The sequence below is a fragment of the Diachasma alloeum genome, unplaced genomic scaffold (assembly GCF_001412515.2).
Source record: "Diachasma alloeum isolate Michigan unplaced genomic scaffold, Dall2.0 Dall_scaffold_00283, whole genome shotgun sequence".
In the NCBI taxonomy this organism is placed as follows: domain Eukaryota; kingdom Metazoa; phylum Arthropoda; class Insecta; order Hymenoptera; family Braconidae; genus Diachasma; species Diachasma alloeum.
The window spans coordinates 82,191-104,934 of NW_021680422.1; the positions used below are offsets into that span (position 1 = coordinate 82,191).

General features: G+C 39.2%; 1 protein-coding gene across 2 annotated transcripts in view; it reads right to left on the reverse strand.

The window, feature by feature from the left end:
- Positions 1-1,950: 1,950 nt before the first annotated feature.
- The window catches only part of LOC107038441 (GPI ethanolamine phosphate transferase 1), a 243,145-nt gene continuing 222,351 nt past the window's right edge, over positions 1,951-22,744 (reverse strand). The window contains exon 3 of one of the 2 annotated variants that reach the window (XM_015257535.1): positions 1,951-2,279. In XM_015257535.1, the coding sequence (XP_015113021.1) occupies positions 2,200-2,279 (80 nt within the window). In that variant the 3' untranslated portion in view covers positions 1,951-2,199. Of the gene's footprint in view, positions 2,284-22,744 lie in introns of both variants that reach the window. The other variant, XM_015257534.1, reaches the window with a different exon arrangement.

Consider the following 22,744-nt stretch of genomic DNA (forward strand, 5'->3'; position numbering starts at 1 on the left):
GGAAGGATTAAAAAGTTTATTCAAAGAGAAATTTCCTGCTGATGAACACAGTACAGATTCTAGAAGCCCTACAGTATATACCGAATTATACAGCCGGTGTATATCCAGCGGACAAGATCCCATCGGCGTGGACGAAACCGACTGCAATAGTAGCGAACACACATGACCACACCCAACCGGGAGAACACTGGATCGCCATGTACGTTGATCGAAATGGTAGAGGATGGTACTTCGACAGCTTCGGACTACCTCCCATCGTGCCCCAGCACGCTGCAAGACTCCGAAAGAACTGTAAACTCTTCAGGTGCAGCATCCGGCAGCTCCAGCATCATGACTCGAGTGTATGTGGACAATACTGTGTACTTTTTCTGCATTGTATGGCTATGTTTGCTACTCCTGAGAAGTTCTATTCGTTATTCACCGATCGATTCATATCTAATGATCGTCTAGTGCGTGAATATCATAATGCATTTATGAAGAAAAAACGTAATAGTGCCCCCGAAGGGAAGTTATTTAGTGGCCGCGGTTATAATTGTACGTCGTGGAATCAAAAATGTAAGTAATTTATAAGAAAAATATGTAATTCATGGGGACATTATTTTTGGGAAAATATACATGTAATTACTGACTGAAATTCTGTGTTTTTATTTCCCTGTATGATAGCTGCTATGGCGCACCCACAGCATTCACAGTCACTCCCACCCCACGACTCGCCCGCGTCGGAGTCGTGCTACTCTGACCGGTGCAGTGGTGGGGTCGGAGTGACTGTGGGTGGGGGGCGCCATAGTAGTTCCCATACTACTGACAATTTTCGAATTTTTGGACAGCGTCAAATTTTCGGATTAACCCGTGCTCGTGATGAGAACAATATATTAAAATGAAAACGGTCAGGCAAGTGGCCAGACCTTTTATCAGTCGGGACTAAAGTCTTCATCACCCACAATAAATAAAAGTGTACCCTTGAGTTTTTGACAAACAAATTTGTTTTTAAAAATATTTTTTAATGAAAAACTAACATTTCTGGATTCCTTAAATTAGAACGATTCTGACAAAGCGTGATAGAAATGTCTAAAGTGAAGTGTTCTCATTGTAATCTCTATTAAATGTTAAAAAACAAATTCAAATGGTAATTTCAAGTGTGATCTAGTTTCCATCGAGTTTTGTCAAAGTTTGGCAGTCTCACTGATTAATGATGATAGCACGATACTGTTAGGTAGGAATGTCCAATGCACGCTATACGGATAGAGATTGTCTTTCGGCGCACAATTGCTCCGTGCAAAAAGATCCAAGTTTTGACTCGAAGTTCGTAAAAATTTGTGTAGGAAACAATAATTGGAATGAAATTGCCATCAAACATCATGAAACGTAATTTTTACATTTTTTCCATGGTACTTTTTGAAACAGTTGTTTCTTCTCGTCTTAGCTAATTTATTTTTAAACTTGAGAATCTGTTAAATCGACAATTTATTTTTCCGTTCCACTAAAATTTAATATTTAAAAAATTGCGATTTCGAATAGCAGGAAATGCATTGGAAAGGGATAGAGATCAATATTTCATAGAGTGAATAAATGGAGATGCTCACTGCAGGGAACCAACTTCTTCGCCATCTGACCTACGACCGCAGTAAAATAATTTAATTTTTCACCAAAGATTGTGGCTCCGAACTGCCAATAGGTCAGGCATTCTTTTGAAACTTTGAAACGCGTGTACCGTGCTGAAAAACATTTCAAAAAATCTGAAGATAATTACATCACCCCATTATTTAATTTTCCATTAGATGATTGCATTTGTAGAATTGGAATTTGGTTCCCGTTGGTCTAGCTATTGATGGTGAATGATTTTATTAATACAATCAATTTGGAATAGTTATGATTCGAAATAAATTCTCATTATTTATTAGATCAATCATTGTTTCAGATACACATCTTAAGATAATTTTCTCTGGCCGTAAAAACGCCTATCAAAATATTTTGAAAATATTTCAAACTGTCTTCACTTAAGATTCCCGTTCTTACATTGTTTTTAACCACTATGTTATATTATTACTACAAGATATAGATACCTTGATGTTGGTTTACTGGCATGTCCCACAGTGTCACACCCCAATAAATGAAAGAATAAGATCACTCCACTTTGATTTCTTACGGTTTTCGCCTCGTTCTTAAGCCAACTGCTATATTTCTTGAAAACCCACTCGTCTAACCGTCTCGGGGAGTTCGATTCTTTATCAAAATCTTGCCAGTCGTGAGGATAAGTTGCTCCATGAACATTTCCATGACTACCTAAACATACAAAGTGAATTGTCAAACATCGAGATACGCGATAGCGTATCGGCCAAGAAAAGTTTTGACCGACTGAGCAAACATCAGGCCGAACGCACCGCGTATCTATACACGAAGCAACTACCCCCTCCACTACCACCGAAACACATTTATTGAATAAAATGAAAACGTGATACCCTACGAAAAAATAGCCTTTGTTACATCACATAAATCGGCCACGAGCTTTCCAGTGATATCACTATTTTCTTTTTCAACTTAGTATTAAGGAAATTACGCGCATAGCAATGGGATCATATCCACATTCTCGCATTTCACATTATCTCTGAGCAGTGTGAGATTTCGTTTTCGAAGTTGGTAGTAGTGCGCTCCAACCTCACGCGCAGAGGAGGGAGATTTGAATAGCGCATTACTCTTTCTCTCTCCTTCTTGAATTCTACTGATTTGCATTTTTTAGACTCATCATCGATTTATTGTAAAAATTAATGAAAAATTGATGAACAAGGTCATATAGCGCTGTATATTGCATAGAAATTTTTCCCCTATCCTCGATTAATTTAGATTTTCAACTCAGTCCGTGAATAACAAGTGGGCGAGTTCATTTCTAAGGTTATTTTACGCGGGTAATTTGCACGTTCGATTTTCTCATGAAATTCTCCAATCGAATCGGAGCATGAATTATAAATAAATGTAGGAAAGAAATACCTTTTTTTCTTAGAGCAGCAGTGATTGAAAATTGTTTCTGTTGCGCGGAAAAAATCAATTCGATTCATACGAAAATGATCGTGTGCTCGTTTCGGAAAAATGACTGAAATCTCCCAAAAAAACAAAAACAAATGTTTTTGCAAAAAAGCTGCGCCAAGAAAAAGTTTTGTGGGGTCGTTTCGGGAAAGAAGAAACATTTTTTTCTGGAAACCACAATTCCCATAAAAATTTTGCAAAAAATAAACAAATAAAAATCAAAGGCAAGTCAAGAAATGTCCAATGGATCATGGAATGTGCTATCAGATTATTATGGGGAGGATAACTCTGAATAGAAGGATTTTCAAAAAAATCTTCACAAAATAAAAACTTCACCAGAGACAGGATTGAAAGTTCTTGGCGCGGATCAGAAGATACAGATTGATACGAGACAATGAGTTGGAAAATTCCGCGCCAAGAACTTTGAATCCTGTCTCTACTGAATTTTTTATTTTATGAAGATTTTTTTTAAAATCCTTCTATTCAGAGTTATCCTCCCCATAATAATCTGATAGCACATTCCATGATCCATTGGACATTTCTTGAATTGGCTTTGATTTGTATTTGTTTATTTTTTGCATAATTCCTATGGGAATTGTGGTTTCCAGAAAAAATGTTTCTTCTTTCCAGAAACGACCCCACAAAACTTTTTCTTGGCGCAGTTTTTTTGCAAAAATTTTGATTACATGTCTAACTAACATATGCAAATGTTAGTATTTACGCAGTTTGCTTGATAATGCATTTATAGAAAGGCGACTCAAATCAAGGGCCTGATTAAAAAAAGTTATAGAACGATTGATAGAATTAGCATGGATAACAAGAGAGTAGTTATGTCATTAAGTCGATTTGATGTTACAAGAAGGAGTAACGGAGGTGATCTTTGTGCCCCTGCGGCCCCCTGGGACCTTTAGGGTCATAAGGGGCATAAGGGTTACAAAGAACAGGTTACAAAGAAGGTTGCGAGGGTCAAGAGGGTCAAACTCCCTTACTTGATTATATGATTATAAATTGAAAAAAAAAAGGTGAATAGCATATAGATCGAATAATCTATTTAAGAGAGTATGAATTCTGAATGAAAAGAAAATATGAAGAAAGAAAAATTGATTACATTCCATCGGATGTTTTCTTAGCCGCTCCAAAAATTGTATGAATGGATTTCAGTCGAGTCGTTAAGGGGTGAGTGCTAAATTCTCCGATGGCCAAAATCTCCGGTGGCCAAAATCTCCAAAAAGAAATCATTTCCCCGAGAATGTATAACTAGCGCTGCCGGTGAGCAGAGCCGATACTGGAGCTCGAGTTTATTCAATTTTCAGGGACAAGTAAAGGAAAGAGAGAGCCCCACGCTTAAACTTTTTTATATTTGTTTAAATAACTTTTTGTTGTCGTCATATCAACTTCGGGTTCTGAATGGGTTCAGTAGACAGGGGGCGGGGGAGAAGTGGAATTCGAATTGGGGAACAGAAATAAAGATGGAAATTATTATTATTATTATTTTTTTACTCTTTTCTGTGGGTTATTAGGCCTAGCACCTACTTACTCGTGTATTTACAGACACTCCTCATCTTGACAACCTGCGTCCCAATCATTTATTTTTTATATGTGTTTAAATAACTTTTTTTTCGTCGTATAATTCTGATTTTGAATGGGTTTCGCGGGGAAGGGGGGGGGGGTTGAAGTGCCAGTGGCAAATTGAAATCTAAATGGAAATTGTTATCATTTTTTTTTTAATTCACTTTTTTGGGGGTTTATTAGTCCCAACACGGAAATAAAATTATATTAGTATTATCTACTTATCGACGGATCTGCATATGCACTACCCCCGCCCTTCTCGAGGAGACGTTTTCCGGTTTCTTTTGTCCTTTGATAGGCATTTTATCGATTAATTCAACAAAAATATCTACGTATCTATATGGCTCTCTCGTCAATTGAATCATTTCTCAAAAAATAAAAATAAAATAATCATTGTTTTATATCTTTGTCATTTTTTGTGCGATTAATCAGGCCTGTCATCCATCTCCCTCCTCATCGATGGATACACTTCTCCTTTCTGCCCGCTCGCATAATTTCTCAAGATAAGAACATAAGTGGAGTTTCATTTTTTTTCCCTCTGTTTTTCGTTTTTTCAATTGCATACATTAGACTTGTTCGGCTTCGAAAGAAACCTTTCGAGATTTACCGTATTTATTTTCCGCTGGAACGTTTATAACTTATTCGATCAATTTTTTTTTTCGGAAATTCCGTAAGTTTTTGGTAGAAAATCTTCAACTAAGATTGATTTGTCAACTGACATTGACCTTGTGTTCTTCAATCGAGTGAATATATCGTTCATGGGATAAGTGTAAATATATTTTTTTATATCTGTTAATTAATATGTATAATTGATAAAAACATGTAATCCATTAATGTTAATGCCTCCATAAAAAAATCAAAAACTCAGAAACCAATTTGATAGCACACATCGAAATGTGGCCATTATATTTCAGAAGAGAAAGATCGAGAGAGAAAGGGAATGACGAGAATCAGAATGAGATGAATTTTTATGAATATCTCGAAATCTAACAGAAGTAGCAAAATTTTGACAATAACCTTTACTGTCAATTCCTACTAATTCCATTTCAAGAAAAGGAAAATAAAATTCCATTGAATTTTCTACAGGAAAATATTTAACTCTGAAAAAAACATTTATACTGTGACCGTTTTCTAGATTCTATTAGACTAATTCCTGAAAAGAGGATTAGGGCGAGTCAAGAAAAGGCACAAATAAGGGATAAATTGAGAATAATTACCTATATTTTCTCTAAATACAATTCTGATCGTCAAAAGACGTAAATAAGGCCTTTAATGAGATCTAGGGAGTGGGGGAGGCCAGGTAACTTTTGTACACGTAAAAAGGGAGTGACTCTAATGCAGGAAAAAGGGGAGAAGCTAGTCGTGTCGAGGGAATGCAACTAAATATAAAAATAATAACTGAAGGGGAAGAAACAAAAGAGTGTAGGTTCACCGTTGGGGGGTAATATCGAGGGAAAAGGGAATACTTCTGGGGAAATAGGCAAGGTAACTTGTACTCATGACTACGTGGGTATAGCGTGGGTTTTCGGATATGCACGACTTCCAATCTTTCCGGGCAAATCCAGCCAATAGAGAGCCTTCCTTCCAATTCCAGCTTCAGGGGTTTTGGTCCAAAACAAATCGGAAGATGACCCAAACACTTCCAAAATTCCTCTTAACTGTTTTCTGTCTTCAAGGGCTCAAGAATGGGACACTCAAAAATACACATGGTTACACACGAGACTGCTGTGTAGCGAGTGAGTCTTTCTCCTCACTTCTCATTCTTTCTTTCCATAATTCGGATTTCTCCGTTTCCGCCTTTCGAGCAATCTTGTCGAAGCTCTTCATGGGGGGGCCGAGGTGCTAGGTCAGAAGCGTGTGAATGGGGGCCATCGAGGGTGTAGATATTTTCAAGGGGAAGCATCGTAAATTCTTCCAGGGGCGCGGATCCTGTCGTGCAAATAAGTGATTCGGCGGTGATGCGATGTTCCGAGGGTCTTCGTCTCTGCTTCCAGGGGAGGGGCGGAAAGGGCCATGAGGGGGAGTACTTAGCGGATGCGGGTGTCCAACGGTGGCGGGAGTTTTAGGAGGGCAGAGTGTGGTGGGGAAAAGAGTGACGTAAACATAATAAAAAATAAATAAATGTGCCTCGTCACAGCTGTCCCGGGGGTAGAGAACACATAGGGTTTCCACAACCCTATGTTGAACGATATCCAAACTTTCATGATACCCGACTGCTCCAGGAAAGGTGAGACTGGAATGAAGGCTCAGACATTATTCATTAACTTAAATGTATTTTCTAATCATGTACAGGGTACATTACCACATTTGCCCATTGTTTATCATACCGTTTTGGTTTCATGATAACGCGGGCAAAACTCGCTCTAAATGGACTCAAAATAATCCTCCAAAATAACTATTATTAAAAAAAAACAAAATAACTCAGAAAATCCTATTCCATGGCCTTTTGGGTAACAAAAGGAAAGAAAATTACACTAATCGTCTTCGGAAGAACGAGGGGATATCTTGGGCTAGTGAGGGTGTCAGAGGGGTCAACTCTAGGGGATTAGGGCTATTTTGAGGGTAACCAGGGGGTCAATGAATGAGAACAAGGGGTATCGGGATCAGGGACAACTAGGGTGAAGGGAGATGGGAGTTGTGGGGATTCACCTGACTTCATCGCCGGGGGGGATGATTCGATTTTTGGGGCTCCTTATGGGTCTCGTGGGGGAAAGATGTGACTACTTAAAAACCTAAACTAACGACAATTTTATCCACGAGTGATTTTAACTAATAATCGTTATGGATCTCTGGGCAACTTTGTGCAGTCATGCTTTCATCGTACCGACTGATTATACAATCTCTCATATTCTGGGGTATTTCGGATCACATTGGGTCATGCGAAATATTTTTAACCTAATCCTAACCTAATTCCAGGGTTCTTAGAATGCGTCAGGGCCCTCCCAACTTTCTCTGAATATTTTAAGCCTTTTTTTCAGATCCAGCTGGTCATGGTCCCAGGGGTAAAGAGGACATTGGGTTCTATTTTGGGTTCTCCGGGCATTTCAGGGCCTTATGGGAATCTTGAGGGTACATCATGACTCTTGTGGGGCTCTTGTGACTAGGGGGATTTTGAACTCTGGGATATCAGGGTGAATATATACAACTATGGGGTATTTTCGGGTTATTTCTGGGGATTTTGGGGAATTCTAAGGGTCGGTCTAGGTATTTGGGATCGTGTTCTGGGTTCTATAAGGGTATTTCGGGGCCTCGTGGGGAGCTTAGGGGCTTTTCTGGGGGATTTCGGGCCACTTTGGGACCTTACAAAGTATACTCAAATAACTCGGGGCTTCCGTTGGGTATTTCGGGCCACTCTCGGGCCATACGAAATATGACAATCAAATGCCGAGCATTCCTGGGTATTCCAGATCCCTTCGGGTTCATCCGGAATATTTTCAACTAATCCTAAGTACTTCTGGGTTTCCTCGGGGTAAGGGGCGACTCTCTAATCTAAAGAACTAATTAATTTTCTGAAAATACATCTTCTTCAAGGGTATCGTGGCGACGGTTTATCCTATTCTACTAACTAACCTATTGGGCAACCTAACTAACCTATTAAACCTATTCTATCAACTAACTTAATCAACTACATGGGCTTTTTTAACTAGGGGCAAAGCCGATCGATAATTATCTATCGTGTCGGGGGTGAGATTGACGGATCAAGCTGTATCTCTTAGACTTCCGTTTATGGGGGGAATATTTCCATTGTGGGGGTGGTGAGATACTCAGGGACATTAGGTCGGTGATTTCGACTTCATTGAGGAGGGGCCTAGTGGGGATGACGGTTATTGGGGGGTCTTGGGTGGCTGTTTTTGAATCAGTAGGGATTGTAGGGGACAGGCTGTGGCTTTCTAGTTGGGAGGGATCTGAGGTCTTGCTCTGTTGTTCTAGAGAGTATTCGGATGAGGGACTAGAGAGGGTCTCATGATGTGATGGGGAAGATGAGGGACTAGCGGTCCCGGGGGTAAACGAGTTATATGGGGGTGACTCTCTGGGGTTCTTTCTTCTGGGGCTACTCGATCTACTACCATTCTGAATAATATCCACCAATGTTGAATAAATGATGGCTAATGAGGCTGAAATATCTGGGGGGTTCTTGGTTGAGGTCCCAGAAAAACTAATTCCGTCTAGCTTAAATGCGCGATTCCCTTTGAGAACGAGACCTGAAGGGAGCACAACTGTACTGTGCATTTTACAAGGGGGTCTGGGGGTTGTTCGAAAATCTGAGGGGTTGGGTATGGAGATATCAGAGGGTCGATCAACAGACGAGGGTCTGGGGGTCATTCCGGGGACTGAGGGATTCATCACAGAAATATCAGGGGGTCGGTTCTCACGGCGAATCGAGGGGGTGATTGTCGAGGGATCCTGGGGATTTAATGGGAACATTTGAGGACAGGACGGTCCCGGGGGAAACTGGGGATTTCCTTGAGTGGGGTTCACCGGGTGCATATTCTCGAAAATGGCTAGGGGTTGAGGCAAGGGGGATCGACGGGCTAGGGGGGAATTTCTCTGGTCAGTGGCATTCTGAGTTTTCTCAGCTGTAAATTGACTCAAAATATTTGGGTCCGGGTAAATTCCTAACGTTTGATTGATCCTCAGAATTTTATCGTGTCGGACCATTGTGAAAGAACCGTCAGCTCTAGGAGTGACGTGAAAAAATGTGGTGGTAGTGGGTTCTTCCGACTCATCACTAACTTTGTCCCATACAGCAGTATTGGGGCCATATCTCTTCCGAATTTCAAATCGCACAAATCTGTCTCTCATTATTTCATAGGGTCCCAAGCAACTGAGTCCCAAAGTATCTAATAGTATGAAGTGATCACGGGGGGTCAGTGAGTCGTAATGATGCTCAAGGGTACGTTTATATTCTATTATTTCTCTAGGGTCAGGGGGTGCCGGGGGAGTGGGGTATGCTGAGACAATAGGGGTTCTAGTATTTGCAATGGTGCGGGTAACAGTGGCGGTGGGGTTCGTGTAGGGATCCATACTCAAATAAAAGAAAATACTTCACCGGTGAATCACAAAAGAAATTTCTCAAATTACTTCCCGTGATTAAGAGGAAAATGACAAAGAATAAAAAATAGGAAGTGATCGATTGGATTGCAACCAAAAAAAACTATTCGACTCCCTGGTAGGAAATCCGATCAAAAGTCCTAATTGTTCTAGAAAAAGTAAGGTTTTTACAAAGGGAAAAATTTACAGAAAGTAAATTTTTCAAAAAGGGGGAAATGCGGGAAATGGAAAAATTCAAAAAGGGGGGGGGGGGAAATCTTGAAAAAGTGAATTTTTCAGAAAGGGAGAAATTCAGGAACTTTCAATGTCAATTACAATGACGAGTCTTTAACTTTGGGGGGAAAGTTGTTGGTCGGGGTAGGGGGAGGGTGTTAGTCAAGGGAGCGGGGGGGAATCCTAACAATCGGAACTAATTCTCCACGGATGTTCAATCTAACGCTCAAAAAAAAAAACGAAAGAAAAGGAATCTCCAACTCCAAAATCGACCAAAATTTATTGAGTAAGAACCAGAAAACCGGAAAATATCATTCAATGATTGGATTACGAAAGAGAAAAAATAAGTAAAAATAAGAATTCAATCTGAAAGAGACACCCGGTATATTCTTTCGGGGCAAGTGTTTTAGGTGAGGGAGAGAGAACTGCGAGGGGTCGAGGGGGGGGGGGCCGAGAAAAATAAATTCAAATTCTATAAGATGTGAAAAATATAATACGAGGGAATAATGTAGATACCCGGTAGATTTTATTTCGAGGGGAATAANGGGGGGGGGGGTGAAAGGGGGAGGACTCGGAGATCTTCAACTCGGAGAGGTGAGAGAAATACAGAGGGAAATAAGAAGTCGAATAAAATGACGTATTTCGAGTTAAACACCTATGCGAGAAAAAAAAAGACACCGCAACAGTGAGCCACACAAAGGGAACGGAATGCGACTTTGGAAGGGAAGACTAGGGGGGAGAAAAATAATACGCTCAATTTTTAGCGCCTGGCCCCACGTCGGGCGCCAATGTGACCGTTTTCTAGATTCTATTAGACTAATTCCTGAAAAGAGGATTAAGGCGAGTCAAGAAAAGGGACAAATAAGGGATAAGTTTAGAATAATTACCTATATTTTCTCTAAATACAATTCTGATCGTCAAAAGACGTAAATAAGGCCTTTAATGAGATCTAGGGAGTGGGGGAGGCCAGGCAACTTTTGTACACATAAAAAGGGAGTGACTCTAATGCAGGAAAAAGGGGAGAAGCTAGTCGTGTCGAGGGAATGCAACTAAATATAAAAGTAATAACTGAAGGGGAAGAAACAAAAGAGTGTAAGCTCACCGTTGGGGGGTAATATCGAGGGAAAAGGGAATACTTCGGGGAAATGGGCAAGGTAACTTGTACTCACGACTACGTGGGTATAGCGTAGGTTTTTGGATATGCACGACTTCCAATCTTTCCAGGCAAATCGAGCCAATAGAGAGCCTTCCTTCCAATTCCAGCTTCCGGGGTTTTGGTTCAAAACAAATGGGAACCCAAACACTTCCAAAATTCCTCTTAACTGTTTTCTGTCTTCAAGGGCTCAAGAACGGGAAACTCAAAAATACACGTGGTTACACACGGGGCTGCTGTGTAGCGAGTGAATCTTTCTCCTCACTTCTCTTTCGTTCTTTCCGTAATTCGGGTTTCTCCGTTTCCGCCTTTCGAGCAATCTTGTCGAAGCTCTTCGTGGGGGGGCCGAGGTGCTAGGTCAGGAGCGTGTGAATGGGGGCCATCGAGGGTGTAGATATTTTCAAGGGGAAGCATCGTAAATTCTTCCAGGGGCGCGGGTCCTGTCGTGCAAATGAGTGATTCGGCGGTGATGCAATGTTCCGAGGGTCTTCGTCTCTGCTTCCAGGGGAGGGGCGGAAAGGGTGATGAGGGGAGTACTTGGGGGATGCGGGTGTCCAACGGTGGCGGGAGTTTTAGAGGGCAGAGTGTGGTGGGGAAAAGAGTGACGTAAACATAATAAAAAATAAATAAATGTGCCTCGTCACAATACAAATCGTTTAATACTCCCAGAACGGCTCGGCCGATTGCGCCCATACAAAATAAGGACCTTCAATATTATGATAGTTCTACTCGTACCAAATTTCAACTCGCTATTCCGATTTTTTCTCAAATTATCGTGCGCACAACAAAAAAAAGGAAAAAGTGCAATATCTCCAAAAATTTTCATGGACGGGTTTTTTGATTGATTGATTGATTTTGATTGATCCAGATAGTGGCCGTCGAGCCAAATATTTTGAAAAAAAAACAATCTGTCAAGCAGTCCGTGAGATATCTGATAAAATACTTTAACGCAGAAGGTTGAATATCTCCGGAAGAACAGAGAAACGGCAATATCTCCGAAATTTACCCGAATCGATGTGTATATTTCATTGGTAGAGGCCACTGAGCCGAATATTTTGAAAAAAAGAAAAATTCAAATCGATGCACTAGTTTACGAGATATTGAGGAAAAACAAAATTTAACCAAATTTTTATATCTCAAGAACTAATTAACCGATCGGGCTGAGTCAAATTTCCTAAAAATAGATCACCAGTACCCGAATTATCACACACATAAATACAGACATGGCCCTAAAAACATCATATCTTCACGTTTTATAACATTCTACATCATTACCAATCAAAATTGGACAATGGAAAATCCCGAAAAAAACAATGCTTCAATTCGGAAGCAAAAAGAACAAAAAAGCAATAATATAGTCCCAATTTTGTCGAAGCACTCGTTTCCCGAAACCTGCGCGAATTTCAGCTCCAGCTCATTCGAGTATATGAGCCTCTCGGTATGGCACGAGCAGCCACTACTGGACGTAAACAAACTGCCAGTTAGTACGCTGCCTTGTTGGAATGAGTATCGATGTGTTCTTCACGTGTTTCTTATTATTTTTCGTTGGAAATGTGTCGCAGTTACACGATTTACTTTTTTTTATTGAATATTTGTGTGTGTCATTCGCGATTGATGATGAGTGTCGAAAATGCTCTGGCTGCAGTGCCAGGGCCATCAAATCAGTCACCTAAAAATCCAACTTGTGTTCGGAACAAACATGCAAAACCCATCGATGGGGACGGTTATCGATCGGGGAAGGTCAACACGTGAATGGAGACATGTAAGTATTATTTTCGGATTAATTCAGTGTTGAAGTGGTATAGCGAAGATGAGTTGACTCAACTTGAGCCGATTTTTATTTAATTCAGAGATATTCTCTGAGACGATTGTGGAGTGAAATTGATTCATCTCATTTTTATTATCACTTCACTACTAAATACCATCAGTTTCAAGTGAAAATCTCACCAATAATTACGGATATCCTTTGTTTTAACAGTCTCAATGTGTGCCCAAGGGTCAAAAGTGAGGACAATTGTCCCGGTCAAACAATTCTCAAACCCGATGGGAGAGTAATCAGAGTGCAAAATCACTGTGACAGTTGCATACCTGACCTTCGTACTGCAGAGACAAGGGCTCTTCGTACGGAGATGAATGAGAATGTGTCCAAACGCAATTGCACTCCACGAGAGGCATTTGATTTGGCAAGACTCGAGTGAGTGTCGTATCAGTGTAATTATTCCGGTAGTCATGATAAGTTTAGATCGTTTTTCAATAATTCTCATGTTTTTTCTCATTCACACAGACATCTCAAGGCGAAAGCTGTCGCATTCGACAATGTAAAAAGAACGCTATGCTACCATAAGGCACCAAATAATCCTCCTATACCTCATGATCTGACTGAATTCGTCGACTCAATGCGTAAAGACCCAGGGAAAGGGCTACTTCGATATAAGTCTGGGCATTTAGACGTAAAAATGGTGATCGGTGAAGACGGATCTCAATCCGTAGTATTCGGAGACCGTGACTTTATTGAGAGGTATTTGCATGACGTCGAGTATAATACCGATGGATTTATGGATGATACGTTTCGCTCGAAACCATGTGGATTAGGGATCCAACAAAATCTGATTGTCCATGTTTGTCTCTTAAACCACGTGAGTCATCTTTTAAAGACAGATATCGAATGATAGTTCTTCATTCAGAAGAAGGAAAACTTAAATCTAAGGGTGTGATATTTGTCAAAAATAATGGAAACAAACGAATCATTGTGTAAAAATGATTCAAACAAACATTTTATTGACCAAATTGGTCAGGAATAATGCGAACAAAAATTGTATATGCAAAGTAAGCACTACAAGGGTCATAAGACAAGGACTCATAACTTTTTCGGCTTGTGTCTTGTATTGTCTTGGGAACCAAAAAAGTTATGTCCTTGTCTTATGACCCTTGCAATCACTGCGTTGGATATACATTTTTTTTTCGCATTATTCCCGACCAATTTGGCCAATAAAATCTTTGTTTGAATTATTTCTGACTAATACCTGCGGAGAAATCATGTATCAAGATCTTCTCTTGGTTTTTCTCTTGCGGTAACACTAATTTATATTATCGATTTAAGGAAAACCTCATTCTGGATTGAAGACTGTTTTTTTTCATGTACAATTTGATCCATTTACTTTTCATTTAATTTGTAGACGCTCCCAATAATTTATGCTCTAATGCAATAAAAGCCTGAAGAAGCATACGATGCAGTCCTAGAATATGTCTTTAATGTATTAGCTCCAGAGCTTAAAAAAGTTCAAATCAACGTCCATGTCGACTTTGAAAAAGCACCTCGAAATTCAGTAGTGAAGGTGGTACTAGAAGCAGTACTGACGTTAGGCTTTACTCACTACGAAAGAGTAAAAAAATGGAACATTCGTAGTACTTGCATAAATTCTAATTTTGGATAGAAGGAAATCGAATTTTCCGTTACTGAAAAAAAAATCATGAAGTTATAATTCTCAATTTTCAGAATAATCCCAAGAATAGAATAAAATTCCCACAATTGATAAATACATTTTTTTCAGTTGATATGGGCGAATGCTCTCAAGTTTGGTGCAATAAAGAGAATTAAGAAAAGAGAAGTAGGTAAGGAAACTGCCAAAGAGAAAATTGTTCGATCAAGTGTTAAAAGAAGTTTGAATCTCATCGTGGCTCTCCCTCTGATGCCAAATGCAATACATCGAGCCATTATACAATACAAGAAAAGAGAAAATTAATGATCAAAATGTTTGAGATGAAATGTAAGAATTTTTTGGTTATTTTGAGAGACAATGGCTTGTCATATGTAAACCCAGTGAATGATCGGTATTCGGTGCAGTGAGACGTACTAACAATCCGGCAGAGTCGAGAAATCGTACGATGAACGCCAAATTTGGGAAGGAACCCAAGCCATGGGCATTCGTCAGTGAGTAAAATCCAATTTCGAGTTGAATTTCTACTAAGATTTACTAGAAAATCAGATAATTTGATGAGAAAATTGAATGAGCAAAATGGAAGTTGCTTAGAAGCGACAACGACGAAAATACACCCAAAAAATAATACCTTTTTTGAGATTTCAAAGGTTTTCAAATAAGATTTTTAAAAGTCTTAATTTTAAGTCTGAAAGACTCAAGTTGAGAATTTCGAAAGTCGAAATATTTAGAGATATCAGTTGAAGCATTCTGAAAGTTTCGAGTTGAGAATTCGGAAAGTTTTAATTTTTTACTTTCGAAGGTCTCAATTTTTTACTTTGAGATTGGAGTTGACACTTCTCCATGCCACAAGTTAGGACTTTCGGAGTTCAACTTGAATTTTTTCTTCCAGTAGAGTTCTGAAAGTCTCAACTCGAGATTGTTGAAAGTCTCAATTTGAGACATTTGAAAATCTCAATGTGAGATTACAAGTCTCAAAATAAAGCTTGTTTTTTTTGGGTGCATACATTGGACTTTGTGACCTTTTCCTTATTTTAATTAGACTATTTCATGAATTGCGGAGGGGTAAAATAAAGAAATAGATCAAATAAGGGGTTAAATTCAAATGATAAGATATATTCTATGAACTTTACAAATAATGGATCGTCAGGAGACGTCAAAAAGGCCTTTTGCTCTGATCTAGGGAAGTGGGGGAGGCCAGGCTACTTTAGTACACGTCAAAAAGGGATGAATCTAAATTGTGAAAAATGGGGGAGAATCTAGAGGTGTAGATGAGAGTAATCAAAAGAGATAACTAAATCGGATAATTTACTGAGGGACAAAAAGAAATCTGTGCGCTCACCGTTGGGGGGTATGAAGGGTAATATTGTGGGGACAAGAGGGAATATGAGGGGGGTAACTCGTACTCACGGCGGGACTTCACTTTGGCGAACACGTGGGAATTCCACCGGCGCCTTGCACTCCTTCAAAATACCAGGGCGTTTTCCTGGAGAGCCTCCTTTCCACCTCGGGGTTTCCTGGGCACCAATACTAGAGCTGGGATGAGCTCGATGTGTCAAAAATCCTCTTTTTATCCGCCAAATAACTTCCGGGCGAATTTTACTGTATTCACTATTTACTACTTTCGGGGCACGTGGCGACTCACGGGGTAGCTAATGCACGGTCTTTTCTTTTCCTTCGCGATTTGTGGGGGTTCGTCAGGTGTCGATGTCCTTCGGTTTTCAATTCGGTAGCAATCGGGGCCAATCAGCACGGGTGAGTGGTGACGATGACCACAATCCAGGGATGTCTCACAAGGGATTATTGCAGGTGTTGAATATTCGGGGGTCTAGTATTGGGAATTTCCAGGGGGCGATGACTTCAATTGATCGGGTGGGGCCGGAACTGATGTCTTCCTTCGGCTGATGTCCTCGTGATGTCCAGGGGTGGGGGTAGAGGGGCGATAAGGGGAAAAGCGAGGGAAGAGGTAACCAACGGTGGTGAGAATTTGCGGTTTTAGGGGGCAGTGTGTGTTGGGGAAAAATATGTATAAAAATAATAAAAATTAAATAATGTGCCTCGTCACAACTTTTATGTTAGAATGTTATAGTGACGTCCTGGGGGTGTAGGAGAAATCAAGTCTCAGAATGCGACGATATTTCCCTACCACCACCACGCGCTCACAACAATACCTCCTCGGAGAAATCTTAAACGAAAACACTGGAGGGAGTACATTTAGGGCCCTGTAGGTGATAGTGGGGAAAGCGCTCGAGCCACGATAAATTGAGTTGAGAATAAACGCGACTATAACGAGAGTGACTATACGGGAGTCTACTGTAAATTGTTGAACACTGAAAATTACCCACTCGCTAGCAATAGTAGTAATCAATTCGACGATCTATAATAATTATACAACCAGTGAAATAAATGTTTTTAGGTGCTCTGTCACAATGTCAACAGAGCATTTCCGAACATTTCGATGTTATTAAAGAAAGAATGACTAAACAAAGAATAAGGAAGGAAGATATGGTGAAGGAAGGTTTCATAAGACAGCAGAGAGAATTATTTGAAAGAAATATGCTGAGTCCGTTCGCTTTCCTCAACAAGGATGGCAACGACTATTGAATTCAAAAGAAGTGAATTATCAGATCGATGATTCTTGATTAGACGGACGTTCTGAGCGAGCCTGCACGTATGAAACAATTTTATAGATAATCCTAGCCAATTCGATAGACAATTCTATCGTATTTTCATTAGTTTTTGGCCGTTTCTATTGAAATGTTCACTAGAAAATATTCTATAGAAAAAATTAATTGAATCCGATTTTTCTATACAATTTATTCTATTAAGATACTTCATTTAGAATTTCCTCGGCTCAAATTTTCTGCTTCTTTAGTTTAATTTTCTTGATGAAAAGAAAAAAATCGAATGAAAAGAAATTAGAAATTTTGCGCCGAGAAAATTCTATAGAAAATATCTCAATAAAATGAGTTTTATAGAAAAATTGAAGTCTTTCATCTTTTTTTTACATAATTTTTTCCATTGAACATTTCAATAGGAGCGGGCAAAGACTGATAGAAAGTTCAATAGAAATTCCATAGAATTGTCTAGCAAATGCGCTGGGTTTTCTATGAAATTTTTTCAAGGGTGTGTTTGTAGGATATATTATCCAATACATACATATTTAATCCTGTTACAGAATACAAACAGGAGATAGGATTGTTAGAAGCTCAGGTTGAAGAAGGAACTCTCTCACCTGGAGAATCTGAACCTGAAGAGACAAGAGAGGATACAGCTGCTTCGACTACTCAAGAGACTATTTCCACAGCTCCGCTCCCAGAACAAATGGCGAGTGAGAATTTAGAATTTGGGGAATATGAAGGGATAAATTCATTCATGATGGATTGTGGGAATAAAAGCTTAGACGATAAAGAGAATGGAGGGATTCAAGGCCAGAAGAGAAAGAAACTTAAGAGGTCCAAGAGAATTAAACTGAAGAGGAAAGTAAAAAAGTCGAAGGGAAAGAAAGAGTCCTGGGTGACAGAGAAGTCAGATGAAACGACTCCGTGTTCTTTCAAATTCGTGATGAAAAAATCTACATAAATAGTTAGATATGTCTATTTAAATGATGGGAATTGTACACGGATTACTATCCAGATGTCACTCATGCTAATAGTTTTAGAAGGCAAATTCTGGAAATTTGTTCTTGAATTGTTCCCTGTTCACTCTCTCAGAAGCGGATTAATGAATCAAGTGGAGAGTTAATTATTTAGTTTTGGTGAAATATTCATGAATTAGAGCATAACGTATTGAGTGATAATTAGCTAGCATAAGACTAATTTTCACTGATCAAATGAGGAGAAGAAAAATTGGGCATGCAATCGCTTTTTGCATTCCATAAGTGATTTAATAAATAAAAAATAATATTGGAAACAAATCTTGTGTAGTAATATTTTGCCTCTTGACACACTATCAATTGGCCAAGTTGATTGAATGATTGATGGAGCGGAGTAGTTGTGAAAGAAAAAATTAGAAGACCTTTGGTGATAATTTCATTAAATACCAAGAAAATCTTTTGATATATTCTGCGTAAATAATTCGAACATATTGACAGAAAAATAAACAGTTTACTCGACGCGTGTCAACACTTCGATAGTAAATCATCGTAATTTCGGGGCCTCACTCATGTAGATCATGTTCAGTACGTCTTCCAATGTCCCAGTATTATTGGGAACATTAATTAGTCCAAGAATCGTTAGAATAAATTTTTCAATTCAATTCTCAACGCGAGAATGTAGGTGACTAATTTTTAATTACTTCGAAGTGTCACCTCTTTTCATCCAAAAAAAGAAAAAAAAAGAAATTGATCTCAAAGTTTGCTTTCATTGGTTTGCCTATTTTTCAGGAAGTAACACCCCGAGGTATACTCATCATCATCTCTCTAATCGCGTATAATAATTAATGCAAAAGTTATGAATCATCAGCACACGTAAGCAATTCTGTCGATCATATGGGAGATATGCCTAACAAACGACACAAAAGGAGAAGTAAAAAAAAATTCGTCATTTCATTTATACAGTTCGACCAATACGATTCTACTTGTACCATTTGACCCCAATGGATGACGTAAAAAATTCCCCAAATAAAATCATTCAGATTTTCCTCGTTTTGCACGTTTTCAAAAATCGTTTGTTCGCGAGGGGAAAAGAAGAGGAAATTCAGAACAAACCCCATCGACTACATGGTAATTAAAAAAAGGTTTTTCAAATCTATTTTTTATTTAACATTGAGAAAGAAAAAATAATAATAATAAGATAATAATTAGGGACGCTGAGGATGTGAGGATGTATGTGAATATATGACAAAGTCGGTGCTGGGCCTAATAACCCACAAAGAAAAGTAAAAAATAAATAAATAATAATAATAATTTCCATTTTTATTTCTATTCCCCAATTCGAATTCCACCTCTCCCCCGCCCCCTGCCCTCTGAACCCATTCAGAACCGGAAGTTGATATGACGACAACAAAAAGTTATTTAAACAAATATAAAAAAGTTTAAGTGTGGGGCTCTCTCTTCCCTCTACTTGTCCCTGAAAATTGAATAAACTCGAGCTCCAGTATCGGCTCTGCTCACCGGCAGCGCTAGTTATCCATTCTCGCGATGATTTCTTTTCGGAGATTTTGGCCATCGGAGAATTTAGCACCCACCCCTTTCTGAAGATTTCTGGAATTTTCTGGAAAATGAGGGAATATTCTGCGAAACTAAAAACATCTATTTAGCCAGTGATAGTGGAAATTTCTAGAATTTTCGGGAGAACTCGAGAATATTCTACGATAGTTATTAGACAAATTATTCTCATTTCTATTATTATGAGATATTTCCTCGAAATTTTGCCCGTTTCCTCGAAAGTTCTCAACTTTTTTTAAATGTTCTGGAAAATTCGAGAAATTTCTCAAGTTTTCTCCAAAATTCGAAAAACTTCTGACATTCTGCAGAAAAATCGAGAAATTTCTCGAGTCTCCAAGAAATCTTTAGAAAATTTGAGAGATTTCGCAAATTTTCTTGAAAATTCGAGAAACTTTTCAAGTTTCCTAGAAAATTCAAGAAAATTCGAGAAAATTCTCAAATGTTTTGGGAAACTCGAGAAACTTCAACTTTTTCTTCGTTGACTTTGACTTATCATAAATAATAGGGCCTTCAATGTGATATTCATTCATTTAGGAATGAATAAAAAAAACAATTATCATCATCATCATATCAATCATTATATCGATAATCATATCAATGATCATCATATCATGATATTGATCATCATATCAATTATTCTACATCAATTTTCAACTAGGTGATCGATAAGGCGCGCGCACGCCTCATGTGACTAGTTTTTTGTATAAATCTAATATATTTTTCGGAGAATTTATTAAATTGGTCTATATTATTGTTGGATTGCGGGTGTGGATACAATAAATAGTACACAGGTTTTATTATTGGAACTCTGGTTTATTGGTTACAACACGTCTCTCGTCTAGCGTCTCGCAGTAGAGTGTACTCTCACAAGTTACAACCTGATGAAGAGGAGATCCGCGCATGCGCAAGATCTAGTCTCCCCATAACGAATATATATGTCATACGCAAGGGCCTAAGCCCAGTGGAACCGGGAGCTGGCGCCACCTTTCCAACACTCCCTCCCGACTGCTTCCGAGTCCTCTCGCCATAACTGACCTCGGTCACGCTTCAATTTAAATACCCTTCTTTCCTAAACAGAGAACAAAACAATTATTAAATATTTACATTCATTATTTTGTCAACTTGGTGTTTGTGTAGTTCAAACGCCAGAGGTTTGGTGAATACGTCAGTCAATTGATCCCTGGAACGTATCTAGTTTACTTTGATCAGATTGAGCTTGATACATTCCTTGATATGATGAGCTTTGACATCAATTATATGTCTTAATTTATTTCCCCCACTCGACTCAGCACTACACGTTGCCGCCTTATTATCGCACCACAAGGTCATTGGCAACAGGGGTTGAGAAATCAATTTCAAGGAGTTGTACATCGACAACATCTCTTGACTCGCCTCACTCATCGCAACATACTCGGCTTGACACGTAGAGAGAGCCACATAGGACTGTTTGTGAGTTCTCCAGATAATCAAATCACCAAACAGTTTAATCACATATCCACACGTGGTCAATGAGCCTTTGCAATCTGCAAAGCTAGCGTCTGAGTATGCCTCAATCTCACCTGTATATCTCGACCCTAAGTCAGTGGTTCCTCTCAAGTACCTCAGTCCTCTCTTCACCATTTTCCAATCCTCATCTATTGGACTCAGCTGATGTCTGCTCAGAATATTGACAGCATAAGAAATATTAGGTCTTGTAGTCCCTGCTATGTACAACAAGCTACCCATTACTTCTCTATAAGGACAATTCAATTTCTCATCGGCCGTACTATAAAACTCACCATCAGTGGCCGACTCTCTAACTTTTCGCTCGTGGTTAGAGGTCTGTCTAGTGAGCATTGGAGTTCTTTGAGGATGTGAGTTCTCGAAACCATATTTTGTTAGTATCTTTTTAATATATTTTTCTTCACACATTTTTAATATAGGATTCTCTCTATCTCGTCTTATTGAAATGTTCAGAAACTCTTTTGGCTCCCCCATTACTGTCATTTCAAACTCAGAACTCAGTTTAATTTTAACCTCATCTAATTTATCTTTATCGTTACTCGCCATAGTTATATGATCTACGTATAATAGTAGAATTCGAAATTTTTCCTCACTACTCCGAGTAAACAGATACGGCTGAAGATCAGAGTTCACGAGGCCCACACCGAGTGCCACTTCAGTGAATTTCTCATTCCTATGATTTCCAGTGATTTCTCTAATTTGCACACCTTGGTCTCTCTCTTCTGATCTGAGTGATGAATCCCCTCTGGGATCTCCATGTAGATTTCCTCATCTATGTCACCATTGAGGAATGCCGTTTTCACGTCTAATTGGCAGGTGTCTGAGTTGTATTTGTAAATGATAGCAAATAGGGCCCTAACCAAGTGCATTCGCGATACCGGGGCATATGTTTCTCTCAACTCGTAAACATTTCGATCTTTAAAGTCCCGTATAACCAGTCTCGCCTTGTATCGCGTCTTACCGTTCGCTTCTATCTTGCGTTTAAATACCCACCTAGAGTCAATTATATTAGTCTTCTATCCATTTTGATTACTAATCGGTCGGTCTACAATTTTCCACACTTTATTTTTACTCATCGATTTAAGCTCTTCTTCTACCGCCACTGTCCAACTGCTCTTATCTTTTCTTTGCATCGCGTCTTTATAGTTAATTGGATCTGAATTCATACTGGCAAGAAGAGTATGGTAGACCTCATCAGTAGACTCGTCCAGATTTAGTCTATTTTTACCTTGTGACAAACAAGCCAGAAATACTCCAGCTTTCAAGCTCGCATCGATTGGCAAATCTTCAAAGCTTGAATCCTGCATTGACTCACCTACAGGTTTGCTCACCTTAAGACTTGGGGTTTCCTTCCTTGGTCTGCCCCTCTTTCTCTTCGTCTCTCCCTCCAATTCGGACGCTTCATTCAACTCGTTCACGTCTCTTTCAAATTCTACAAACCAGTTGTCTTTGTTTATTACTTCTTGAACTTCTGGGACATTCTTAATCTCATCTTTCTTGTACCTATCACCATAGACCTGTTTCTCGTTAAATCTTACGTGTCTACTTTCGTAGAACTTCCCTTCTTCTGGTTTTAGTAGTATCTATCATGTTGGCGTGTATCCAACCAGAAGACCTCTCGCACCTTCT